The sequence below is a fragment of the Cyprinus carpio genome, chromosome B22, assembly GCF_018340385.1.
Source record: "Cyprinus carpio isolate SPL01 chromosome B22, ASM1834038v1, whole genome shotgun sequence".
NCBI classification, from domain to species: Eukaryota; Metazoa; Chordata; class Actinopteri; order Cypriniformes; family Cyprinidae; genus Cyprinus; species Cyprinus carpio.
Window position 1 is genome coordinate 34,245,899 of NC_056618.1, and position 26,961 is coordinate 34,272,859.

Genomic DNA, 26,961 nt, shown 5'->3' on the forward strand with positions numbered 1-26,961 from the left:
TGATTAATGACAACATTTTCATTCTGGGGTGGAGTACCACTTGGAATTTGATTTTGTGGTGGAGTATCCCTTTAAATTTTGGATTATTTTGATTTTTTTTTTATTGTAATTATTTTGATTCGGAATGCACCAAAAAGTATTATTAATGCCGAAAATGACTTGAATTTTTTTTTTTTTTTTTTTTTGGATTGAACAGAAAAGTTTTTGAATCAGAATACTAAAAAATGCTTTAGATTTGAAACTAAGTTAATTGATTTGGATCGTGCCAATGATGATGTCCAAACGCGCTGTGACTCAGTCTTGGAGACACAAAGTCCGGATTCACGAGCAGGGTCATTCATTTCGCAGCAGGGCGGTGCGGAGACGCTTTTATAATAACAAAGAAGGGCTGACTTTGATGGTACAGTCAAAACAGTCTATATGTTCTGCCTGAATGAACCGGATACTGGAGCGAATTCAGCTGACGACCGACGGGAACTTCTAATGGACATATAATAACATTATTCACTCTCTAAAAAGCCTTGCACTTACATTTGCTGGCAGACAGATAATTCAATATTATTTCTCACTCCAAGGGGATTAAAGGTGTTTTTCTCTTACTGTATTTCGCGCGAGGGCAAAATGAAGATGAAATCTAGAGAGGAGAGTTTGAATACTTCTGGAGAATGTGACGGGTCCAATGACTTGCTGACAGGTAAGTGCCCTTAAAATGACACACGGATCACTCGTCCCCGCGACATCGCGCGACTCATAAAATATGTTTTTGTATGCTCTCTAGATAAAGCTGGCTGCCCATAGATGACAGACTACTGTATGTTCGCTAAACTCTTGCTGACAGACACTTAGTTGTTTAGTTTAGGTTTTCACTTTTCACAATTATCGGACATATTTTCCCATGTAACAGTTCTGTCCGCATATTTAGGCTTTACGCGACTAATATCGCTTCTCAAATCATGAAACGTACCCTACAATGTAAGCTTCTCGGTGTTTATGATTATATTTAGGATATTTGCAATGTTATTAACACATTATTCCTGCATGTAGTAGGCTATAACACCTAAAAGACTTTGGATTGACGTAATCTCTTCGGAATCGATTGTTTATTCACACATTTCTACATTTTTTTTTATTTTATTTGGTATTGACTGTGACTACTGTACATAAATGGAGTGCTTAAATGGTCACTGAGCTAAAATTATCACGTTTTATTTTATTTAAAGAAATTACAAGCTATACACGGCTGGACTGCTGGTATAAGACATGTTAAACTCTTACGTACCTCAATATATTTTAAAAAGCATTTTGCTTATTCTTTTATATAGCTATTATTATGTCTGCAGGTTACTGAGACACTCACACAGCAGTCAATTATAGGTCTAATACCGCTATCACAAATTTCTGACGTGGACAAAAATACCACAGCTTCATCAGGTTCATATTGTGATTGCTTTGCTTTGCTATGAAGTCTGCCTTACTAACTAAGTCAGCTTACTAAGTAACAATAGTATATCACGTTATTTAGCTGACTAACATAGCCTATTTTTAACTAGCTAATAAAATTCTGTGCAATCTGCATAATGGTAAACATACACACCTACATTCTATTCATGTTTAGATTTTCTATTTTTTTTTTTTTTTGCAGTGAGATCACCGCCAAACTAACTAGTTAACAAACCCACTAAATGTATGATGCCAGTTTACCTGTCAACCAAGTAATAATTCCCCAACAAGTGAACTGAATGGGTCTGAATAAATCACTTGACTCTTTCACCCGCTTCATGGTAGTCATATCTCACATCTTGTCATAACAAGCGCTTTATAACGTTGCTTAAATAATTGATAAAGTTTCGTTTTATAGTCAGGCTTCCTCTTTGTCAGTGTCACAGCTGTACCGTTGCTTCTGGTCAGTCTAGTTTACATTATAAAACATATGTAATGCATGCTAATGAAGACATTACAAAAAGCACAGTGGTGGTCCATGATAGATCCAGATATATAGATAGATAGATGCTCACTTGGTTGAGCTGTAGCTCTATTTCTGATTTTTTTTTTTATTTTTTTTTTATCATTATCTATTTTCAGGAACTTAATCATCCCTCTGCCTAAGGATTCAGATAATCTAGCCAAGTTTTGTTGTTTCCTCCATCTTGGTTTCACCCTTCATGTGCTCCTTTATGTCTGTCAGTACTCTCAGTAGCCCCTAATGAGAGACTGAAGAACAAAAAACGCAGAATTATTTACAAAAGTCTTTCCTGATTTTCTTAGGGATTTTAATATGGGTTTTTTTTGGAAAAACACCTGATCTTCCTGGATGAATGGGCCTAAATCACTCCTAAACTGTGAGAGAAGCTGGTATTTAACGCAGAGAAAGTGTAATTTTGGTGCCTCTAGTGTCACCAAATGGAATTGCAAAAATAAATAAATTTCAGGGTCTCATTCACTAATGCGTGAAATAAAAAATGAACGTTTTTAACTGATAAATCATGATCAACTTTCATACCAAAATGTGTTCTGGAAATAAGGAACACCTGAAACCAGACATGCAAAAACATGGCTTTCTAAACGTGTCAAGATTACATTTATACATAGATATTTAGCTGTCTTTTAGACATATTTTATGCATACTATGGTAAATGTGTTTTAATATGTAACCAAGTTTACTGGGATAGCGTGCATATTGTTGACACTATCCAGAGTACATGAATAATAATTTGGCAATTCGTTCCGTATGTGTTGATGTATGCTGTGTGTGGCCGTGTGTGCTGCGGCAGATGTGCACCAGTATTTTCTAAGGGCTGCATGCACCTGTGCGCATGCGCTGTGTGTTTAACGTAGTGTTGGTTTTGTTTGTTTTTCCATGCCAGTATAAATAAGCTCTGGAGGAACAGGTGTTTGAAATAATTCACCGAAATGAAGTCTCATGAAGTCGGCTGATGATAGATATGCAAATAAAGCTCAGTAATAAACACACTCGATGAAACGGATTTAAGGTGTGTTCTGAATAGAATTTCTGTCATTTTGTTTTTGCCTCTGACTTTTAGTTTGATGTTTTATTTATGACTCATTGACATTAAAGGGCTAGTTCACCCCAAAATGAAAATTATGTCATTAATTACTCACCCTCATGTCGTTCCAAAACCATAAGACCTTCGATCGTCTTTGGAACACAAATTAAGATATTTTTGATGAAATCCGAGAGCTCTGTGACCCTCCATTGACAGCAAGGATATTACCATGATCAATAAAATAAAATAAGTAAAATAGTCCATGTGATCTCAGGGTTCAACCATAATTTTATGAAGCTAAGAGAATACTTTTTGTGCGGAAAGAAAACAAAAATAACAGTTTTATTCAACAATTCGCCTCCTCCACATCACCCTTGCGCCATTTCGGAGAGTATCACCTACGTAAAAAACTTATGCAACATATGTACACGGATACGTTGTTTACGTTCAGATCAAAGCGTAAAAAACATGAACATTGTACAGCGTATGTTGTTTACGTAGGTGATACTCTCCAACATGGTGCTATAGTGTGACGTGGAGGAGACGAATTGTTGAATAAAGTCGTTATTTTAGTTCAGTCATGAGTCATTCATTCAAACGATTCGTTCAAAATGCTGATCAGGGACAAAATATGCGACTGGCTTTACGAGCGATTCGTTCAACCATTTACTCAATCGATCCATTCAGGAATGCAGTTGATTCTGTTTTTCGCTTGAGAGACTGTTGATGAGGTGATTTGTATGAAATGTTGATGTGGTGATGTTTAAAGCTAAAATTGTTATTTGATACATAACTTATTAAGTTGGCTTGAGAAAGCCAACTTACTGATCTACTATTTAAACTTATTATTATTATTCTTCTGAGACTAAATTATCAACTCTAACTCCTCATAGAGCTTTAACTCTACAGACTCAAAAATCAGCTCTTCAGACTAAATTTCCCCATCTCTTCAGGACTTGATCTCGCATGAAACAGGAACATGGGGTGTGCTAAATCAAGATTTTCTACAACTGATCAGACTTTATCAAGCTTTCGGCATACTATGGTAAATGTGTACATAAAAAGAAAATGGGGAAATCATAAAAATCCCATCATGAACTAATTCATTGACGGAATGTTCAGATGATGCCAAGCTCCAACTGGCAAGATGTCACCAGTATCTAAGGGACAAACTGAAGCCCATTATACTCAATCAAGCTTCGCTTCTTTTGTACTATTTCTAATCCCTTTAAACTCATTCAAATCATCTATCTAATAGTTTTAATCCTATCTACAATATATATCTATCTATCATCTGACCACTAATTCTCATAATCTAATATCTATTCATCTGACTATTTCATGATTATTATGTATGCTTAATGATCATACTCACCGCGACATGCTAGTCACTAATGCCTAATCATGCGTACAAACCTGCTAGAATCATGCTAACCACATCTATGAGTCACTTGCTAATCATGCTAGCAAACATGCTGCAGTGCTAGTCAATTGACTAAAATGGTAAACAACATGCTAGTCACATGTTAATCATGAATTGCTAGAAACATAATAGCGACATGCTAGGAAACTTGCTAATCATGCTAACAATAGCGGGCTCATGCTAGTCACTTTGCATTTCGGGAATCATGCTAAAAAAACATGTAGCGACATGCGTAGTTTACGTTCACTGAGCTAATCATGCTACAACGTATGCTAGTACACATGCTAGTCCTTGCTAATCATGCTAGGAAACATGCTAGTCGTTGAATTTGTCCATGCTACATCATGCTACTAAAACACATGCTAGCGAATGCTAGTCAATCGCGCTAAATCATGCTAAAACATGCTAGTAGTCAACACTTGCTCATCATGCTAGAAACATGAAAGCTAGCGACATGCTAGTCTAAACTCGCTAATCATGCTAAAAACTTGCTAGTGACATGCTAGTCACTCGTTTATCATGCTAAAACATGCTAGCGACATGCTAGTCACTCGCTTTAATCATGCTAAAAAACATGCAGACTGATCTCACGGGGTGTGCTAGTCACTCGCTAATAATGGCTAGAAACATGAAAAGCGACTCACTAGTCTATCATGCTAATCATGCTAGCAATACAAATCAAAATTCAAATCTAAACAAAACGAAGCCCATTATAGTCAATCAAGCAATCATGACTAGAAACATGCTAAGCTAATCATGCTATCTAGGTCACCGTAATCATATAACTAAAATACTCATGCTAGTGACATGCTTGTCAGTCATACATGCCTAATCATGCTATGCTAAGAAACATGCTAGCTGACATGCTAGCAACTTGCTGCTAAGGCATGCTAAACATTGCTAGTGAGATGCTAGTAACTTGCTAATCATGCTAGAGGAGATGCTAGTCATTGGCTAATCATGCTAGAAACATGCTAGCGACATGCTAGTCACTCGCTAATCATGCTAAAAAAACATGCTAGCTAGTCACTTAATCATGCTAGGACATGTTAGTCACTCGCTAATCATGCTAAAAACATGCTAGCGACATGCTAGTCAATCGCTAATCATGCTAAAAACATGCTAGTGACATGCTAGTCACTCGCTAATCACGCTAAAACATGCTAGCGACATGCTAGTCATGCTAGAAACATGCTAGCGAACATGCTAGTCAATCTAGTCACTCGCTAGTCATGCTAAAAAACATGCTAGTCACTTGCTAGAATCATGCTAGAAAACATGCTAGAGCTGGACATGCTAGTCACTTGCTAATCATGCTAAAAACATGCTAGCGACATGCTAGTAACTTGCTAATCATGCTAGTGACATGCTATTCACTTGCTAATCATGCTAGAAACATGCTAGCGACATGCTATTCAATCGCTAATCATGCTAAAAACATGCTAGTGACATGCTAGTCACTTGCTAATCATGCGTAGAAACATGCTAGCATGAGCCATAGTCAATCGCTAATCATGCTAAAAACTTGCTAGTGACATGCTAGTCACTCGCTAATCATGCTAAAAACATGCTAGCGACATGCTAGTCACTCGCTAATCATGCTAAAAAACATGCATTAGTCACTTGCTAATCATGCTAGAAAACATGCTAGCGACATGCTAGTCACTCGCTAATCATGCTAAAAACATGCTAGTGACATGCTAGTCACTCGCTAAATCATGCTAAAAACATGCTTATGAATGCTAGTCACTTGCTAATCATGCTAGAGAAACATGCTAGCGTGACATGCTAGTCACTTGCTTATCATGCTAAAAACATGCTAGGCGACATGCTAGTCACTTGCTAATCATGCTAAAAACATGCCTCACTTCACATGCTAATCATGACATGCTAGAAAACATGCTAAAAACATGCTAGTCACTTGCTAATCATGCTATCATGCTAGAAGAAAACATGCTATGACATGCTAGTCACCTTGCTATTCATGCTAAAAACATTGCTAGTGACATGCTAGTCACTTGCTAATCATGCTAGAAAATGCTAGCGCGGGGACATGCTAGCAACTTGCTAATCATCATGCTAGTGACATGCTAGTCACTTGCTAATCATGCTAAGAAGCATGCTAGCTGACATGGTAGTCACTCGGTAATCATGCTAGAAACATGCTAGCGACATGCTAGTCAATCGCTAATCATGCTAAAAACATGCTAGCGAACATGCTAGTCACTCGATAATCAATGCCTAAAAACATGCTAGCGACATGCTAGTCAATCGCTAATCATGTCTAAAAACATGCTAGCAACGTGCTAGTCACTCGCTAATCATGCTAAAAAACATGGCTAGCGACATGCTAGTCACTCGCTAATCATGTTAAAAACATGCTAGCGACATGCTAGTCACTCGCTAATCATGCTAGAAACATGCTAGCGACATGCTGGTAACTTGCTAATCATGCTAGTGACATGCTAGTCACTTGCTAATCATGCTAGAAACATGCTAGCAACTTGCTAATCATGCTAGTGACATGCTAGTCACTTGCTAATCATGCTAGAAACATGCTAGCGACATGCTAGTCAACTCGCTAATCATGCCTAAAAACATGCTAGCGACATGCTAGTCACTCGCTAATCATGCTAAAAAGCATGCTAGCGACATGCTAGTCAATAGGCCTAATCATGCTAAAAACATGCTAGCGACATGCTAGTCACTCGCTAATCATGCTTTAAAACATGCCTAGCGAAATGCTAGTCACTCGCTAATCATGTTAAAAAAATGATAGCGACATGCTAGTCACTCGCTAATCATGCTAGAAACATGCTTCGCTAATCATGCTAGAAACATGCTAGTCGATCATGCTAGTAACTATGCTAATCATGCTAGAAATGCTATCATGGTCATGCTTGTCGAATTGCTAATCATGCTAAGAAAACATGCTAAGCGGTACTGCTAGCAACTTGCTAATCATGCTATGCTAGTGACATGCTAGTGGTAGTCACTTGCTAATCATGCTAGAAACATGCTAGCGACATGCTAGTCACTCGCTAATCATGCTAAAAACATGCTAGCGACATGCTAGTCAGTTCGCTAATCATGCTCTAAAAACATGCTAGCGACATGCTAGTCATCGCTAATCATGCTAAAAACATGCTAGTGACATGCTAGTCACTCGCTAATCATGCTAGTGAAATGCTAGCGACATGCTAGTCCAATCGCTAATCATGCTAAACATGCTAGAGTGACATGCTAGTCACTCGCTATATCATGCTAGGAAAAAATGCTAGAGACATGCTGGTAACTTGCTTAATCATGCTATTGACGACATGCTAGTCACTTGCTAATCATGCTAGAAACATGCTAGCGACATGCTAGTCACTCGCTAATCATGCTAAAACAATGCTAGTGACATGCTAGTCAATTGCCTAATCATGCTAGAACCCCACCATGCTAGCGACATGCTAGTAACTTGCTAATTATGCTAGCAACATGCTAGTAACTAGCTTATCATGCTAGAAACATGCTAGTAACTTTGCTAATGCATGCTAATGACATGCTAGTTACTTGCTTTATTAGTAACTTCTCTTAAACTTTTCAAACTTTTCAAACTTTCTAAACTTTTCAAACTTTCTGTTCAGGCTTTCTCAAGCCAACTTAAAGTTTGTCTTGACGAACTTTTTTATCTAGTTGAACTTTAAGATTGTTGTAATAAAGCAATTCCACACGCACAATCTGCTGGCCTGAATATTAAAACAGCACTGTTTGTGAGATATTGTTTTTATTTTACCTTTGTTTTAAATTCTGTGGGCGAAATGCAGTCATTTTAACCATTATAAGCATTTTGTATTATAAAGCTGCTTATTTGGGAAATAACCTGTAAACAAGCATTGCTTAATTCATCACTTAATATTTGCCTGTGAAAATTACTTTAATGTTATTGCCAATTTGTCCCAACTGTGTGCGCTTTCCATACTGATGTCAAATGCAATGTCCGCTACCCAACCCAAAAAGGTCAGAGAAAAGTGTGTGCTCATATTCTTTTATTTTATGATTGGGGGAAATTCAGTTCTTCAAATTCAGTGATCCGATTCATTTTCGAATCAAAGCCAGAGCGGCGAACTGTGCCAACTGACTGTGACAGACTGCCGTTCTGCAAATAGTTTTGTGTCTTTGTAGTAGAATTTAAATGATTTACGAAGCACTTTTGCATAGCTAAGCAGTTTGCCAATGTTTTTTTGTGTTTGTAGGTAACCCTCCCTCAGGCCAGAGCAGAAAGAACATGAAGCAGCGCTTCCTCAAACTTCTGCCCTGCTGTCATGTGGACTCCACACCAGTCAGGCAAAGCAAGTGACCCACTGTCTGTTGCTTTCCTTTCCTCACGTTCTTTGTCTGTAACTAATTAGACATATCTCTAAAATGCATTTAGTATTGTTTCCAGTTTTCTGTATAATATTTGTTTCTTTTCGTCTGTCATATAGACAGTATAGAGGAGGATTTTGAGCTTGCCACTGTGTGCTACAGGCCGGATAGTCTGGAAAAAATGATGGAACAGACCAAATTCTCTAAAACAGAGCTACAAATCCTCTATAGAAGTTTCAAAAATGTAAGAAACTTTTCCCTTAATGACTTTATAAATTCCCTACTTGTTTGATGGATTAGACAATAAGCTTGTATATTGATACACAATTTTTAACGTGTGTTTATGCTTCTCGCCTACACGTTTTTTTTTCAAGCAAAAAAGGCTTACTGTACCTTTAAGACTTCTAAATGTAAATCACCTCTGTTGTGATTGGCTAGTCTCTCTACATGTGAACTAAGAAAGATTATGCATGGTTTGTGGGTTTGTTGACAGTCTCTTTGCAAAAAAATAGCTTTTTCCAAATTTGCTTTTTCCATAGTTGCGCAACTATTTTTTCGAAACTATTTTTTGTGTTACTTTTTTTGTACGACCAGCTTAGGTCCACACTATAATGCGTTTTCCAACAAATCACAGTGTATGAATTTGTACGAAATTGCAATTTTGTAAAATACTAGTTTTCTCGTAAAATACGTTTTCTCATGAAATCGGGTTTGGTTTTTCCGTGACGCTTACGAAGTTTTCTCCTTTGTGTGTTGGATACATATTAAAGGGCTCTGTCCCTTTTACAATTATTTTCTCACGCCATTTCATTGTTATTAAACATATTAAATAAGGAAATATTGTTCAATTTATTTTTGTTTATAATTATTTCTATGTGCTGTAGGAATGTCCCTCTGGATTAGTAAATGAAGAGACTTTTAAGTTAATCTACTCTCACTTTTTTCCTCATGGAGGTGAGTGAATTAATTCATGAAGCTTATTAAATCAGTTAATTCGTTCCAACCTCTTAATTAATTGAATTTAAAGAGGCCTTTATAAACTCCTCTGTGTATGTGTTTTTTTTTTTATTCGTTTTGATTCTAGCGCATATGCACATTTCCTGTTTGAGGCTTTTGACAGACACAAAAACGGAGCAATAAGCTTTGAGGTCAGTTTGCTGTTTATATACTTTATATTAATAAATATAACTTATATACCATTTGCTTAAAGCATATAGTAATGTACAGTGTGTATCTTAAAGTCAGTGTATTTTGTGCTACATTAGCAAAGAAGTCATTTTCGAAGTCGATTTTCACAAAAATGGATTTTATAGTCAAATCAATAGATGATTTGTTGTTATCATCATGTTGCGTATTAAAACTGTGCTGTCTTTTACACTCACTGGTCTCTGATTTCTCATTGGCTTCAGGACTTTGTGGTTGGCCTGTCAATCATCTTGCGTGGTACCGTCACTGATAGACTGTGCTGGGCCTTTAGTTTGTATGATCTTAATAAAGATGGCTGCATCACTAAAGAGGTACAGTATCACAAACACATAGACTACAGTCACACTAAACTTTGTATTTAAGGTGTATTCTGGTGCATAAACTGGTCATTTATGTGAATCCATTACTGTATTTGTTCAGTTATTCTGTCTGTTTTAGGAGATGAATGATATTATGAAGTCTATTTATGATATGATGGGGAAGTATACGCATCCGTGCATGAAGGACAGTGCACCTAGAGAACATGTTGAAAGTTTCTTCCAGGTACCTTCAAGAAAGCTGTCTTTTTTTACTGTCTCTGTCTCTTTCTTTAGTATATTAGAATGATTTCTGAAGATCATGTGACACTGAAGACTGGAGTAATGATGCTGAAAATACAGCTGCGCATCACAGGAATAAATATTCAAATTTATTTTAAATCATAAAAATATTTCACAATATTTCTGTTTTTATTGTATTTTTGATCAACTAAATGCAGCCTTGGTAAAACATAAGACTCATATTTATTCTAATTATTATTTCTTTTAAACATCTAATGCTTGCCGTGTTTCCACTAGGTCTCAGATTTTTCATTTATCGATTGTTTTTCTGTTCGCACTCAGAAAATGGATCGCAACAATGATGGTGTCGTCACAATGGAGGAGTTCCTGGAGTCGTGTCAAAAGGTATAAAGGACGACGCGAAAACTGATTATGATTTCTAGATTATTTATGCTTTTGGTATTTGAATAAAAATCCACTCCAAACATAAGTAAAATGAATTAGGAGGAATGTCTACATTGAACGAATAGTTAACCAAAATTTAAAAATTGCTGAAAATGTACCCTCAGCCCATCCAAGATTAGGATGAGTTTGTTTCTTCATCAGATTTGGAGAAATGTAGCGTTGCATCACTTGCTCACTAGTGAATGCTCTGCAGTGAATGGGTGCCGTCAGAATGAGAGTCCAAACAGCTGATAAAAACATCACAATAATCCACACCACTCCAGTCCATCAGTTAACATCATGTGAAGTGAAAAGATAAATGTTTGTAAGAAATAAATCCATCACTAAGTTCTTTACTTCAAACTGTCGCTTCTGGCCAATATACAACTCCATATTTCATGATAAAAGTTTCCTCCAATGAAAAAAAAAAGTCTAAATCAGGAGGGAAATATGCACAGATCAAGAAACGGTTTACAAGCAAAAACAGTCCAAAACATGCTCTAAACAAACACTGTGGTGTTTTTATCAGCTGTTTGGACTCTTTTTATTTAGGTTTTTGTGGAGTGGAAAGCTGCATGTTTGTTAGAAACAAATCCATCATTAAGGTGTTTTGATTTGTTGGTTAAATTTACTCATCCACATGATTAAATGAGTAAATGTTCAGCAGATTTAAATTTTCTCTATTAACTGTCCCTTTAATATGCTCTTTGTTGTTGTTTTGTTCAGGATGAGGCCCTCATGGAGTCCATGCAGATGCTGGATCACGTGATTTAGCTCTGCATGACGATCTCTGGAAGTTTTTTGATCTGTTGTGGTGTCTGCCTGATGACTTCCTCCATCTTGCACCTACTAAAAAAGAGCGACAGTGAACACCTGAGCAGGTGCAAAGTGAGCATGCCATGTTATTTTACACCCTGAGGATGAAATGATGTCTTTGACGATCAGCTGTTGTGCGCCACTGTCTTTGCATTGTTTTTCTTCGTTTAATATAATGTGAAGAGATATTTAAAGCCAGTTCAACAAAAAAGCTCTTTCGTTTTTTTTATGTTTACTAGTTATACAGTATATAAGTGCACTAACACCTTATATCATATCACTGTTATGTTTCCCACAGATAGGAATGTGTGAAAAATACAATCTACAGGCATTATTCATGTCAGATGTAATTTATTTAGATTATGTTGTAACACAATACTTTAAAATATGTGTATATGCAGCCATTTACAATCAATATCACTGATGGGAAAGATTATGGAATTGGCTGAATTCGACGTAACGGACTATGCAAAAGTGCAATAGTTTTTGGTAGATTCGCACTAATGATGTTTTAAATTCTCCCTAATAAATACATTTATATATTTATGTTTATTTATCCTTTTCTTTTTTATGGATTTCAGTTCATGTAGTATATTTATTTAGTTCATTTTGTATATATATCGTTTAAATGTCAATTATAGACTACCGTAACATTTTGAGTAGATGATGCATTTGTTAAGATGTTTGAGCTTGGTCATACTTTTCCATTTTATTTTATTTCTTGTTTTTTGTATGTTAACAAATAAATTCATGATTGCTATGCACAAAAGTGTCGATTGCCTTTCTATAAATGTCCACTTCACACCTGACTTTAATTCAATCCATTTAGAAAGATTTATGTCTCATAATAAAGTATAAATCCACGTGGATCATAGCACAATGAGCTAGATGAATATTTATTTTGCCATTACGGTTATTTTCTAAATATAGACAACACTCAGTGTTAACACTTTAGCAACAATGAAACAAAAATAAATACTAATATGTAAATTTAAATTAATATTAAACTTTTCTTAATATAATCAACCTAGACGTCTTCACGGCTGTTCCCAGATCTGTGTATCTCTGAAATATTTGAATAGACCAATCAGGACTCAGCAAACCCGCCTGGCCCCATAGCCACGCCCACTTTCCCTCCACTGTCCAATCATGATTAAGCAGCGGTTAACGCCTCGGCAGCGGCGGATTCAAACTGAAGATGAAAGATGGCCGCGGAGAAAGACACCGATGTAAATAAACAAAACAGAAGGTAACGATTATTTATTTACAAATGTTAGTCAAACACGAATAGTCTGAAATACAGTAACATATGTGCACTTTTGAATAACTGCAAAGACGCTGTTGGACGGAAGCGGTGAGGTAGAAATATCGCGGTAACTGTGGATGGGCATAAACGCGCAGTACCACAGTAATACTTGCTATTCTTTAGAGAACTGTAGAAAAATAATGTAAAATCTTTCAAAACATGATAAATATCAGAGTACTATCTGTAACTTACTATCTGTGCCATCAAAATAAGAGTGAAACCAAGTGACAAGCTTCTTAACGTTACGTGTTTTCATCGCGTTTCATCTTCTTGCTGTTACCAGTAATCGGATTGATTCATTCTCTGATGTTTGGAAATGTTCAATATACTTTATAACACATAATCATTTCTGTTCTGTACTTTCTCTGGAGCGATTCTAAAGTAGTTTTAAGCACACTTTTCTTCATTCGTGGCCATCACTGTCTTTGTTGGATTTATATGTGCATTTACAGTTTATGGCCTTCAAAAGAACAGGAGAAATCAGTTTTAAACACACTGCCAGGTTATTAGAAATTAACCTTCCTTGAAGAATTGCACTGAAAACAAAACAACTTATTATTCTCTGGGAAATGATTATTTTGTATTATGTTGAGAGCTGAATATATTAAATGAGCATGCAAAAATATCCTAATAATATAAGGCTTCCGTAACTGTCTTTGCTGGATAAAATGACAATAAATGCATGAATTTACAGTTTATGGCCTTCAAAAGAAAAGGAAAAATCTCATGCCGAGTCAAATTACAAATGTAGTATTTGTATCATATGGTATAAAAAATGTATACCGTTTTACATACATTTAAAATGCAATGTTCGACTTTTAGACTTACACTCAATTAATTTAATAACTGCTTGTTTTATATATAAACTAACACTAGCTTCTCTTATCTTTTTGTATTCTATCTATTTGTTTTCTTTTTATTTGTTATACAATTAACAAAAGCAAAAACAGCCTCTAACACTAGTTTGCACTATTCTTTTTCTGTCTGTTTTCTTTTTATTTAAATAATTAAAAAACTTGTTATAGCACTTGTATATCATTGCTCTTTTGTTGATTTTGATTGCTTCTGTTGTCCTCATTTGTAAGTCGCTTTGGATAAAAGCATCTGTTAAATGGCTAAATGTAAATGTAATGTTTCAGTTTGATGTCATGTGGTGTAACCATCAAGTAAAAAGTAACAAGAAATAACTTTTTTTTTTCTTTGAAAAGTGTTTTTTCACAAATATCGTGGATTAGATTATTAATGAATAAATATGATGTTTTTGAGTCGCACCACATGACATTTTAAACCTGAACTAACCTTGGCTTAGTTTATTTGAATTATTGGATGTTTTAAGAGGTTTATTGCCCTTGATTCACATTTCCTGACATTTCCTGTTTTGTTTTTGCATGATGATGGTTTCACCACATGACAAGTTATATTAATCAAAGATTTTCATGAAAAGTGAAGAAGTTTTGTTTATATATATCTGTTAATAAAAGATAATGCAAAATTACTTAATGTTTTTTTCAATAATTTAATTCTTTTAATTATTTATTAATTCATTTACTAACTGCTTGTTTTATATATATATATATATATATATATATCTATATATTATATATATATATATATATATATATATATTTATATATAAACTAACACTAGCTTCTCTTATCTTTTTGTATTCTATCTATTTGTTTTCTTTTTATTTATTATACAATTAACAAAAGCAAAAACAGCCTCTAACACTAGTTTGCACTATTCTTTTTCTGTCTGTTTTCTTTTTATTTAAATAATTAAAAAAACTTGTTATAGCACTTGCATATCATTGCTCTTTTGTTGATTTTGATTGCTTCTGTTGTCCTCATTTGTAAGTCGCTTTGGATAAAAGCATCTGTTAAATGACTCAATGTAATGTTTCAGTTTGATGTCATGTGGTGTAACCATCAAGTAAAAAAAAATAACTTAGTTTTTTTTCCCCACAAATATCTTGTATTAGATTATTATTAATGAATAAATATTATGTTTTTGAGTCGCACCAAATGACATTTTAAACCTGAACTAACCTTGGCTTAGTTTATTTGAGTTATTGGATGTTTTAAGAGGTTTATTGCCCTTGATTCACATTTCCTGAAATTCCTGTTTTGTTTTTGCATGTTTTTTTTGTGTGTGTGCAAGTTATATTAATCAAAGATTTTCATGAAGTGAAGAAGTTTTGTTTATGTATATATATATATATATTATATATATATATATATATATATATATATATATATATATATTTGTTAAGAAAAAATAATGCAAAATTACTTAGTTTTTTTTTTCAATAATTTAATTCTTTTAATTATTTTTCTGTACTGTGATGAAAGTACGGTTGTGTCGCCCTGACATTTTTACTTTATGCCCCTCACAAAAATATAAAAGTTAATTGTTGTTCAAAAAATGAAAAAGTTCTCATCATAGATCAGTTGTTTTTAAGTCATTGTGTGCTTAATGTTTTTTTTTTTAATGATTTGATGGGTAGATAAACAATAAAAGCAGCGTGATGTCATGATATCTGTGTGTTCGCAGGGGCACGGTGTGCAATGTGGTGATCAGTCAGGAGTCAGAAACGGGCGGCAGTGGGGACGGCCGGCAGCCCATCATCTTCAACCCTGACTTCTTCGTGGAGAAGCTGCGTCACGAGCGGCCCGAGGCCTTCACCGAGCTGGTGCTGAGCAACATCACGCGGCTCATCGACCTCCCGGGGGCTGAATTCTCACAGTTACTAGACGAGGAGCCCAAGACGCCCAACGGCACAGCGGCCGGAGGCTTCTTCCGCTCGTTCAACTTCCTCAAGCGCAAAGGTCAGAAGGGTTTTTATTTTTTAATTGAAGCCATTTTCCGTTGACTGTGTATTCTGTTTCTGTTTGATCCTGCAGTGGGCATTAATTCTTCCTCATGCTTCCTACAAATCTACAGCCAGTCTGTTGTCGATACGCCTTTGAGACTCCGGTGATTCTTCTGTGGGAAGATTTCAGACGCTATTGACAAAAACTATTGAATAACTTTCAGTGTGAGAATTACGTCGTCTGTTTTAGGAAGTTCTCTGAAGTTAACCGATTGCTATTCGAATTAGTTTCCTGCCGCAGGGTTTGGCTATCGACTGTCCGGCTCTAGATTCATTGCAGTCGACAGTAATGGGTGAAAACAAGTCAGGATCTGATTGGGTTCTCTGTGTGACTAACAGTATTTGGTTCCCAATTAAATGAAGGCACTGATATGGAATTAATTCAGTTGTAAGAAAGGCTGTTCTTTTGAACTTTTTGTAGTGTTCATGAAAGAAAAATATATCAGGGTTCCCATAAAAATGAAGCAGCGCAACTGTTTCCAACATTGATAATAAGAATAATATCAGAAATGCTTCTTGAGCAGCAAATCGTCATATTATACTGATTTCTGAAGATCATGTGACACTGAAGACTGGAGTAATGATGCTGAAAATACAGCTGTGCATCACAGAAATAAATTACATTATAACAATATACTCACATAGACAACAGCTATTTTAAATGTTAATAATATTTCACAATTTTTACTGTATTTTTTTTATTTTTTTATTAGTGTAGCCTTGGTGAGCAGTAGTGTGACCAGTAGTGTAAAAATGATGTGAAAAACGCCTTACCATATAAAAATAGGCCTTTTGCATGAATATTTGTTCATAATACATTTTTTATATACAATAAGTATTTATATATTTAATATAATTGTTGTATGTTGTCTGCTACATTTTACTTCAAGGTATATTTAACTTGTTTTTTTTTTAAAGACAAGTTACAATTTACAAAATGTATTTATTCCAATATTTCATGGTGTATTTAATAATTTCATTATGTTTATTTAATTTATTCAACCAAATCCTTCTGTAATTGTAATGAATTAAAATGTATTATTTGCAAATGTATATGAAAAATATATTTATGAACTAAGGCTGTCAATGAAACCCAGTCTTTAGAAAGTTATAGTAATAACATCAAATTTAATAATTTAGTTAAAAAACACATTATTATTGAAAAATTTGTTTAATTCTTAACTGATTTGCATGTTTTGTTTTCCAGACAAATGTGTTGTGTTCGGCATGCCTCTCACGGAGGAAGGAATAGCCCAGATATATCAACTCATTGTGAGGAAGGAAGCAGATATATCAACTCATTGTGTACCTCAGCAAAAGTGAGTTTTTAAGTATTTTTTTATTTTATTTAATTTTTTTATAGCTATTATATTATTCTGAAAGGTTTTCCAAACGTCCTTAGGGACTTTGTAATGACACCTGCCTGGGGACTATAGAAAATGCTTACAGTTTAATTTTTTTTTATTAAGTCAGCATCTGAAGACTCCCATTATTTGGGAAAATTGCGCCTCCTACAGGAATGCATATTCCAGTTCAGTTTGAAATATCGGCCATGAAAAATACATGAAGTTATTTCACTGACAAGCCACGCCTTTTCAGTATATCTGGCTAATTCTTCACTGAGAAAGACGAGAGAGGAATGCAGCGAGTGGTCTTACAGTAAACAAACACATATTTATTCTTGTTTAAGAACCTTTTACCTATACCTGACTATTTTAACAAACCAAGAGAAAGGAGGGTGGCTGTTAGAAGTTTGAAAATGAAGGCTTTGCGTCAGTCCAGTGCTGATAGCCTTTCCGGGGGCAGTGTGGACCTTTTAAAAATAAAATATTACAGCGACACAATCCACCCATAATGGCATTGTGTTTTTCAGAGGGATGAGTCCAATTTGCATAAGTTTGAATCCCGCGGCTCTCGTCCAGTCGCACTACGACTTTTCACAACAAACGATTTATCTCTGTTTACCCCCCTCTTTCTCTAAAATATATACCCTTGCTTCCTGTCTGCTCTCTACTGTGTTTTCAGCTGTTTGAAGTGTGGAAAACTGAAGGATTTGCGTCATCGTTTGACAACGGCGAGGACCGCGCGGCTTCACAAAGACTCAAAATAAACGAGTTATTAATATATATATATAAATATATATTGCAAAAAAGACAACACCAACGGCTTTAAGCTGTTAAATGTAAATCTTTGCAGCCTCTTGAAGTCGCAGTCAAAAAAAGGTTCATTACTGAAAACTAAGCCTTTTAATGTAGCTCACATTGAAAGTCACTAGAGATTAAAATGAGTAGCTAGCTTTCTCGATTCTCGAGTTACAGAGGACAATTGCACAATGCTTTATTTTTTGTACTTTCCAGATTGCATGGATTTCTGTTGCATTGACTGGATTTTGCTTGCAAAAATTATAATTATAAAATTCAACACTTTTTCTGTTTTAAAAATAATAACATTGATTTATGCAAAGTAAACCATGAAGTGAGAGCATGACTGATTGTTTTCCTGTGTTTTTAAACAACAGACTCCTCTTGAGGTGGTTTTTTTAATTCTATTTGCCATACAATTTTGCTATAATTTGTGATTATTTAAAAAAAAAATCACATATTTAATTTAATTTCATTATTATTTTATTATTAACAGTATAATACAGTATGATAATAATATTTTTGTGATTACTCGAATTTCCTGACTGCCTGGATTTGTGTTGAAATGACTGGATTTTGCCAAACTGAATGTGGCCATAAAATATTAAGCATTTGTTGAATGAATAATAAAGTGAAGAGCTGGTTGCTGTCCTGCAGACCTGCATGTGGAGGGTCTGTTTCGGGTCCCCGGGAACAGCCTGAGACAGCAGACGCTGAGAGAGCAGCTCAACAGCGGCGCCGACATCGACTTCTCCTCCGGGGACTTCCATCCCAACGACGTGGCCACGCTCCTCAAGAGCTTCCTGGGGGAGCTGCCCGAGCCCCTGCTGACCCAGCGGCACCTGCACGCTCACCTGAAGATCACAGGTCCGGCAGAGCACTCACACCTCACACCAAGCTCTCATTTAGTCTTCGTCGTGGTCTTCTGACTAAAATGACATTTGGTTTTGGCTTCACTGTCTGCTCTCAGAAAACCAGACTGAATTGAGTTTCTCTTTTGTCGTTAAATTTACCCATATGTCTGCTCTTCTCTTACTCCCAGATATCCACATTTTTGAACGTTTTGTGAGACGTGCAGCAAGTTTATGTTAGCTTGTGTCCCACCTGATACATCAGTAGGCTATGATACAGTTCATATCACACCTAATCTCTTCCCAAATCATCCCTCCATAACATTTTTTTTGTTTTTATTCGTTGACGAAAATGTCGATAGATTTTCATCATAGTGTTTGTCATTCAAAACTATTTTTTTTTGTTATCTCATTTTCGTTGGTGAAATGTTGTTGACGAGAATGTCAGTTTTTGTCATTCAAAAGGAATTTATTTTTTTCGTTATTTTATAATCACTGTCTGTCTGTGCAGAGCTGAGCCTGTTTGACGATCAAGGCAACAAGACGAGTCTGCCGGATAAGGAGCGTCAGATCGAGGCGCTGCAGCTGCTGCTGATGCTGCTGCCCACCGCTAACAGAGCGCTGCTCAAGCTGCTGCTGGACCTGCTCTACCACACCGCCAAACAGCAGGACAAGAACAAGATGTCCGCGCACAACCTGGCGCTCATGTTCGCCCCGCACGTCATCTGGCCCAAGAACGTACGCCGCTTCTTTCTCTTTATATCATTAGACCGGTTGTCTTTCAGAGAAGAGGATTGTTTTTACTAATAGGTTTTGTTCTTAGATTTTCATTGTCATTTTAGTTTTTCTGTGCATTTTTGTCTTTTTTTTCACTTTTATGAATTTTTATTTCAGTTTTAGTTATTTACATCAAGTTAAGCTAAATAGAGATGCACCAGAATTAAAATTCTTGACCGAAGCCGAAACACATTTGCCGAACACAGCACATTGTTTTTCACCATTGCATAAATGAAATAGCCAAAATATGCTTTTTACTGATTTGTCGTGCTTTTCAAAGAAAAAGTCAATTACAGAACGACAATTTAAAAACATTTAACATTTTTAACATCCTCGCAGACATTATACCAACAAAGCACAATTTAACTTAAAATTAATAGTTTGTAAAATAGTATTTTTTGGTCATTTTTGAGACCCCCTTCTTGCATCAGGCGTGTATTTTTTACTGTACAAATAAAAGCAGCTTTGCTGAGCAGAAGAGACCTCTTTTAATACATTAGAAAATATTACAGATTACAATTTGAACACTATGTGTGAGTGTTGTAATAAATGTATTAATAGAGCTGTTTTAATTATTATAGTTTTTTCTTATTTTATTTAAAAAAAATAATAAAAATGTAACTGAGTGACTGATGAGTATCACTGTTTCAGCTTAGATTTACTTAACGTTTAAGGCCATTCCACGATTTCAATCATCATACAGTGAAAAACAACAAGCACTCAAAGACGTGTGATGCAGCACTAAACAGTCTCGCGCTGTCTGTTTGTGCTTGTAATTGTTCAACTTTTTTGGACAGTTTTAAATGCCGACATATTAGCTGCATTAGTGCGTGCCTCTATTTGATCACGTCACGTTATTGTTCGGTAAAATCTATTCAGTCTTTATGCTTATTCTAGTAATTTTTATTCATTTCGGCTGCCGATGCTGAACGTTCGGTGCATCCCTAAAGCTAAATGATAATACAACATGCTGCTGAACTAACTTTTAACTAGCTGAAGTAAAAGCTCATTTAGGTGAATTTCCAGTAATATAAATCATGTTTTTTATGGTTTTAATTGTTTTAGTTGGTTGTAATACCCCTGGTTCAGGTGTGATGTGCTGCTTTCTTCAGATGAATGCCAGTGACCTTCAGGAGAACCTGAAGAAACTGAACAGCGGCATGGCGTTTCTCATCAAACACTCACAGAAGATCTTTCGGGTACTTTTCCCACCACACCTTCCACAAATGCAGCTTTTTTTACTTTAGCATTTATTGTCACATAACTGATAGGACAGAAAATAACATCATAGTAACATGTCACTGCGTTCTTTTAGTATTATATATAAGCTTTTATAGTATTTATCAATATTTTAAATTAGACTTCATTTCTATATTTTCAGTTTTCATTTTAATTTTGTCATATATAGCTTTAGTTTATTATTATTTCAGCTTTAGTTTTAGTAATTTTAATACTTAAATGTTTTTTCTTTTCAATTACTTCCCAAGAAAACATTTCTAATTTTATGTGCTTTTGTCATTTTTCTAATATTTATGTTTAGCTTAATTTTATTCCAGCTTTAGGTTTAGTAATTTTAGTATTTTAATGTTATTTGTTCATTTATTTCAGTTACTTGCCAAAGAAACATTTCTAATTTAGCTTTTTGTCATTTTATGAGTAAAACAAATCTGTTTAACTTTAATTTATTTTTATTTCAGTTTGAGTAATTTTAGTGTGTGCTTTTGTCATTTTTATAAGTTGTTTTATTTGTATTTAGCTTTGTTTTAATTTCGGCAGTATTTTGTAGTAGAGTAGTTTTAGTACTTCAACTCAAACATATTTCAGTTATCTTCAAAGGAAACATTTCTAATTTCCATTTTCATCTCAGGTTTTATCTTTTTTTTTCCATCAAATATTTAATTTATTTCAGGTCACAAAAGTGATTAGTAATGGTTTTATTTAGCAATAAACGGCGTGAGTCAGATCTGTTTTGTCTTTTGTGAGCGCCGGCGTATCTGAGGGAACACGCCAGACTTCAGTTCGCGAACACCAGGATGATCCACTCCAAGGTGAGCGGTGCTTGTGTTTATTCTTGATGGATTGACTTGTTCTTGAGCGTGCTGATGCTGTTGTGTGTGCTGTCAGGATGATCTGGAGCTGCTGTCGGTCGGGGGCTCTCCGTTCGTGTCGGCGTGTAAGAGGAGCGGAGCGCCAGTGAGCTTAGACCCGGACAGTCACACAGAAGAGGCGCTCCGAGAGCTCTGCCGACACGTCACCGATCACATGCCAAACTCCGCCAAGAAGAAAAAACTCATCCGACAGGTGAGAGATAGAGAGCACACTGCGTGCGCTTCATGAGTTCAGTCAGCGTAAACACAAACCCTCTTATTATTAGTAATAGCAGCAGACCTTTGACGTTGTTTTTCTACATTTTCACCTATAGTTTAATATAAATAAAATAAGAATCTGTTTATTATATTATCATTATTGTTTTATATATATTATAATATATTAGTATTATTTGTAACTTTAATTTCCCCTATAATTATTTTGCCATTATTGAAAACAAAAAATCAAAAATCATGCATCCTCCTCTTACTATTAATGACACTACTGCGATAAATATTATTATAATCATCACCATATCATAACTGTTTTTTATTATATTAACTTACTTGACATTTTTACAATAATTTTGTTTTTAACCCAACAAAATAAATTGTGCATATTATTATTATTATTATTATTATTATTGTTATTATTGTTATTATTATTGTTATTAATATTATTTATACAAATGAGAACAGACCCCTTTATTTGGCTTTTTGTTATTATGTTACCATACATTTTTACAATAATTACATTTTTTTTTTTTTTAAACCCAACTTTTTTTTAAATTAATATACTATTTACAACAGACCCCTACATTTTGCGTCGATTTTTTATATATATATATATATATATATTAGTAGTAGTAGTACTGACACTACACTACATGCTATTTAATCTGTAATTAGAGAAAATATTCATAACTTGCTGTTGAGACTATTGCAATATGCATTATTAACATAATAATATGATACTAAAGGCAGCAGATCTCTTTTTAAAAATGCTATTAGTGTGCGTTTTTGCTTTATTTATTTTGTGATTCATTTAAAAGTGTATTTAAAAGTGTGGCACTTTCATTCTGTTATTGTGGTCTCTGAGTTTTGCAGTAATGTGTGTTTGTTGTGTGGTTTCAGCTCGGCAAGCAGTCGAGTCCCAGCACTCCTGTGAGCGAGAGCACAACTCCGACCAGTAAAAAACACGCGCGCTCGCGCTCCTTCGGCGGACTCATCAAGGTCAGATCTCTCTGTCTCTGCTCTAATCAAACCACATCCACGACTCTCACCTCTGTGACGTTCACAGACGTCATTAAAGGCATCTCTCTCTCCAAGTGCAGCTGTAACAGTTCACCCAGCTAACAACTTCTGCTTCCCAGAACGTTCCCTTGTGGTTAGCCAGGAACGTTTTCTTAACGTAAATAGAATGTTCTCAGAACGTTCTCCTAATCTGAATGTTCTGTTTACGTTCCTGGAATGTTCCCGGAACGTTCTCCTAATCTGAATGTTCTGTTTACATTCCTGGAATGTTCCCGGAACGTTCTCCTAATCTGAATGTTCTGTTTACGTTCCTAGAAGGTTCCCGGAACATTCTCCTAATCTGAATGTTCTGTTTACATTCCTAGAAGGTTCCCGGAACATTCTCCTAATCTGAATGTTCTGTTTACGTTCCTAGAAGGTTCCCAGAACGTTCTCTGGAACCCGGAACGTTCTCCTAATCTGAATGTTCTGTTTACATTCCTAGAAGGTTCCCGGAACATTCTCCTAATCTGAATGTTCTGTTTACATTCCTAGAAGGTTCCCAGAACGTTCTCTGGAACCCGGAACGTTCTCCTAATCTGAATGTTCTGTTTACATTCCTAGAAGGTTCCTAGGTTGTTGTAATGTTCTGAATGTTCTGTTTACATTCCTGGAATGTTCCCGGAACGTTCTCCTAAGCTCAAACGAAAACTTCTCAGTTAATATCATGTTCTCCTCAATTAGACGTGTCAGATCTCTCTGAAATCATAATATTTACTCTTGAATGTATATTAATTAACAGTAATTATTCAATAAATGAGTGTTTGTAGCACTCCCATTTTCTTGTTATTATAGTAGAAGCTACATTTTGCTGGGAAGAGTTAAAGGAATGCCAAAGCTGAGCATTTTGTTGGCGTACCCCCTCCGTCACCTCACGTACCCCAGTTTGAGAACCACTGCTCTAGGTTATAAATTTAAACCTGAAAGTAACCTGTGCGGAACATTCTGGGAAGCTTCTCTTTAGGTTATTAAAACAATAACCAAGTGTGGAGTGTTCTGTGTTTGTTGGTCAGTGTTTGAACGAGTGCATGTATAGACTGTGAGTGTTGCTGTGCTTGAATGCAGAAGAAGGTTTTGGGGAGTCAGCCCGGCGCAGACAGGAGGGGGCGGCACGTGTCTCCTCCGGGGAAGGAGAACATCATCCGTGATCCAGCGAGCTGAACAACATCAGGTCAGCAGCAGCTTCCTGACCACAGTGCTTGCCATCAGCTACTCATCTTCATTTAGTGGCTTTGATTCGCTTTTGTCTCACTTGTTTTATGTTGTTTTCTTTGCTATTTTTGTTTTGTCTTTTACTTTGTATTTATTTGACTTTCTTTGCTTTCGTGTTGGTGTTTTTGTTTTGATTTCATTATTATTTTTTTTGCTTTGTGTTTTTGTTTTAATGCATTTTGTTTTTTTGCTTTTATTGTTTTGTTTGGGTTTGTTTGTTGTTTATTTATTTTGCTTTTCATTGTTTTTTTTGGTTTTTATTTCATTTTTTATTTCTTTTGGTATTTCATTTCTTTCTTTTTGTTTTCTTTGTGTGTGTGTGTGTGTGTGTTTTTGTGTTTGTAGTTTAACAAACACAAAATGTTTTAATGTTTTTTTTTTCCTTTCTTTTTTTAATTTCATTTGTTTTGCTTTGGTTTTATGTTTAGTCTTATTTGTTTTGAAAGTGTGATAAAATTTATTTCAAAAGCATGAATTGGTTTTAAATGTCATTGTAATGTCTTTTTAAATGCAGTTGAACAAGGCTCAATGTGTAAATCTCTGCTTCTTTTCCAGCGTGGCCTGTGCTTGTCTATATTGTGAATTCTGCCCGAATAGAAGACTTCACTCGTCTAGACGACCAGAGGAGACTGTTTTTATTTTAATTATTTATTTCTTTATATTCTGTGCTGTTTTAACATACTAAATGTTGAGACTAATTTTCATTTTAATGTGAATTTTTTTTTATTTGCTGTATAGTTTTAAACTGTTAGGTCAGGTTTAATGGGTAAACCACTTGTCAGTTACACTGGGCTTTTCAGACTGACCCATGATAAGATTAACTCGCTCGGCTCGCTCATATTGCCAGTGTATATATGTATAAATATATGTGCGTGTGCTGATACCTGGGCCGTACGCATCTCACATCAGTCACTCAGTTCATGCTGAAATCAGATTTTAAGGGAACGATAGACAACATTTACTCACAAAAGTGTATCACTGTCATTTAGAGATCTGTGAGAATATAAACCAGTGTTTGTTTACATATATATTGTCTTAATAACACTGTGAACGTTCAAAATATGGTATTTTGTGACAAATGTGAGTTTTATTTTTTTTATTTTTCAAAACTTGATGTCGCTTTTCTGGCCCAAATCATCAGCCGACTGAAGTTTCTGTGTAATTTAACCACTAAGTCAAATAGGTTCATGTATTTTTGTATAAAAATAGATTTCAGCGTACGATTATTGTGTGTTTTCGTATTGAGAAGTGCACAAAGCAGCGGCGCGGTTCGGTTTATTTGTAAGGGTTTCGGGTGCGTGTCGAGGGTCTCGGCGAGGTGTTTCGGAGGTTTTCGTATGTTACAGGTGAGAGGGGTGAAGGGGCAGAGGTTGGGATGTCAGTGTTTGTGTGAACTCGAGTGGGTATTAAAGGATGTTGTGGAAGGAGTTGCTCTCAATGCAGGTTTGGCTTTGATCCTTGCTCAAAGCTGAGTGCGTGTTTTTCATGTTTCTGGAGGACGCTGTGATGTCACTTCCTTTCATTGTCTTCATATATAGCTCTTTCATATGTGTTTGAGTCCCTCGACTGATGAATTGCTTTTTCCTTTTTTTTTCTCTCTCCAGTTTTAATGCCTTGACTCAAATGTAGTCTTTCTAAATCTATATTTTAAGCCTGCAGTGTTGAAAAAGGGGTGGGTGGTTAACGTGTTTAACAACTGGAAATATTAAATAAAACGTCTTTCACATCAGTAAATAAGCATGCAAGTTTTCAAGTGTAAAAGGGCTTGTTAACGGTGGACTTTGCATTCCACAAGTTCAAATACACTTCCACAATAATCAGCGATTGGTGAAGTGTTTTAATCTAAGAAGAAGAGCTACATTCCTAAAGTTTTTCAAGTTTAGATATGGGTGCTATCTGCAAACGTGTATTAGCATTGTGGCAGTTGTTAATTGGGATGTTTTATGTATTTGTGTGTGTGTGTACAGATGGTACGTGTGGAGATTGGGGATGCTCTTATATGTTGGAAAAGATGTGATGTAACAAATTGGGGAACTCATTGTATATTTTCCTTTTTTTTTAAATGTTACAGTACTTGGAACTAAAGGGTTTTTTTTTAACATCTTTTTATATTTGATCTGTGAAACATTTGTATTTGTACTTGATCTGCTGTAGTACAACGAGCGCTTCTGTGTGTTTCATTTTTTTATTAAAACCTTTACCAGCTGACCTGCTCCTCGTTTGTTGATCTGTATTCTGACTGTCTCTTGTGTTGATGTCCACTAGAGTGCGCTGCCGCACTGCTGATATCCCTCCGCGCTCGGCGCATTGACCTGTGTTGATAATAATCACACATGTACTGTAAGTCGTTAGAAAAAGATTCCCCTTGTCCGCTGGCAGAGATTCGTCTATACTTGCAGTTGGACTACAGATGCAGGCTTGTCAACTTGTCAGGGTGTCCTGATTGTAGGCTGGTCATGACTAAATAAAAAAATTTTTTTTTAAATACTTCAAAGTAACTACAATTGAGCATGTAAAACAAGTATCTTAAAAAAAAAAAAAATCCATGTTATGTATTTATGTATATACAGTCGTGATCAGAATTATTGGCACCCTTGGTAAAAATGATCAAAGGAGGCTGTGAAAATAAATCTGCA

General features: G+C 35.5%; 2 protein-coding genes across 3 annotated transcripts; both read left to right on the forward strand.

Annotated features, from left to right (window-relative positions):
• Window positions 1-291: 291 nt before the first annotated feature.
• On the forward strand, window positions 292-12,477 carry kcnip2 (Kv channel interacting protein 2). The gene is made up of 9 exons (XM_042749714.1): window positions 292-694; window positions 8,670-8,765; window positions 8,901-9,025; window positions 9,666-9,735; window positions 9,859-9,929; window positions 10,191-10,298; window positions 10,426-10,530; window positions 10,869-10,931; window positions 11,697-12,477. The coding sequence occupies exons 1-9, from the start codon at window positions 622-624 to the stop codon at window positions 11,742-11,744; spliced, it is 759 nt and encodes a 252-aa protein (XP_042605648.1). The 5' UTR covers window positions 292-621; the 3' UTR covers window positions 11,745-12,477.
• A 454-nt stretch (window positions 12,478-12,931) lies between these two features.
• On the forward strand, window positions 12,932-26,533 carry arhgap19 (Rho GTPase activating protein 19). Of its 2 annotated transcripts, XM_042749272.1 has the most exons (12): window positions 12,932-13,035; window positions 15,646-15,920; window positions 17,172-17,223; window positions 17,255-17,283; window positions 18,763-18,972; window positions 19,468-19,694; window positions 20,846-20,932; window positions 21,716-21,781; window positions 21,858-22,034; window positions 22,955-23,053; window positions 24,179-24,284; window positions 24,881-26,533. In XM_042749272.1, the coding sequence occupies exons 1-11, from the start codon at window positions 12,992-12,994 to the stop codon at window positions 24,272-24,274; spliced, it is 1,362 nt and encodes a 453-aa protein (XP_042605206.1). In that variant the 5' UTR covers window positions 12,932-12,991; the 3' UTR covers window positions 24,275-24,284; window positions 24,881-26,533. The 2 variants fall into 2 exon arrangements, with proteins under 2 accessions (XP_042605206.1, XP_042605207.1); XM_042749273.1 differs by lacking the exons at window positions 17,172-17,223; window positions 17,255-17,283.
• The last annotated feature ends 428 nt before the right edge of the window (window positions 26,534-26,961 follow it).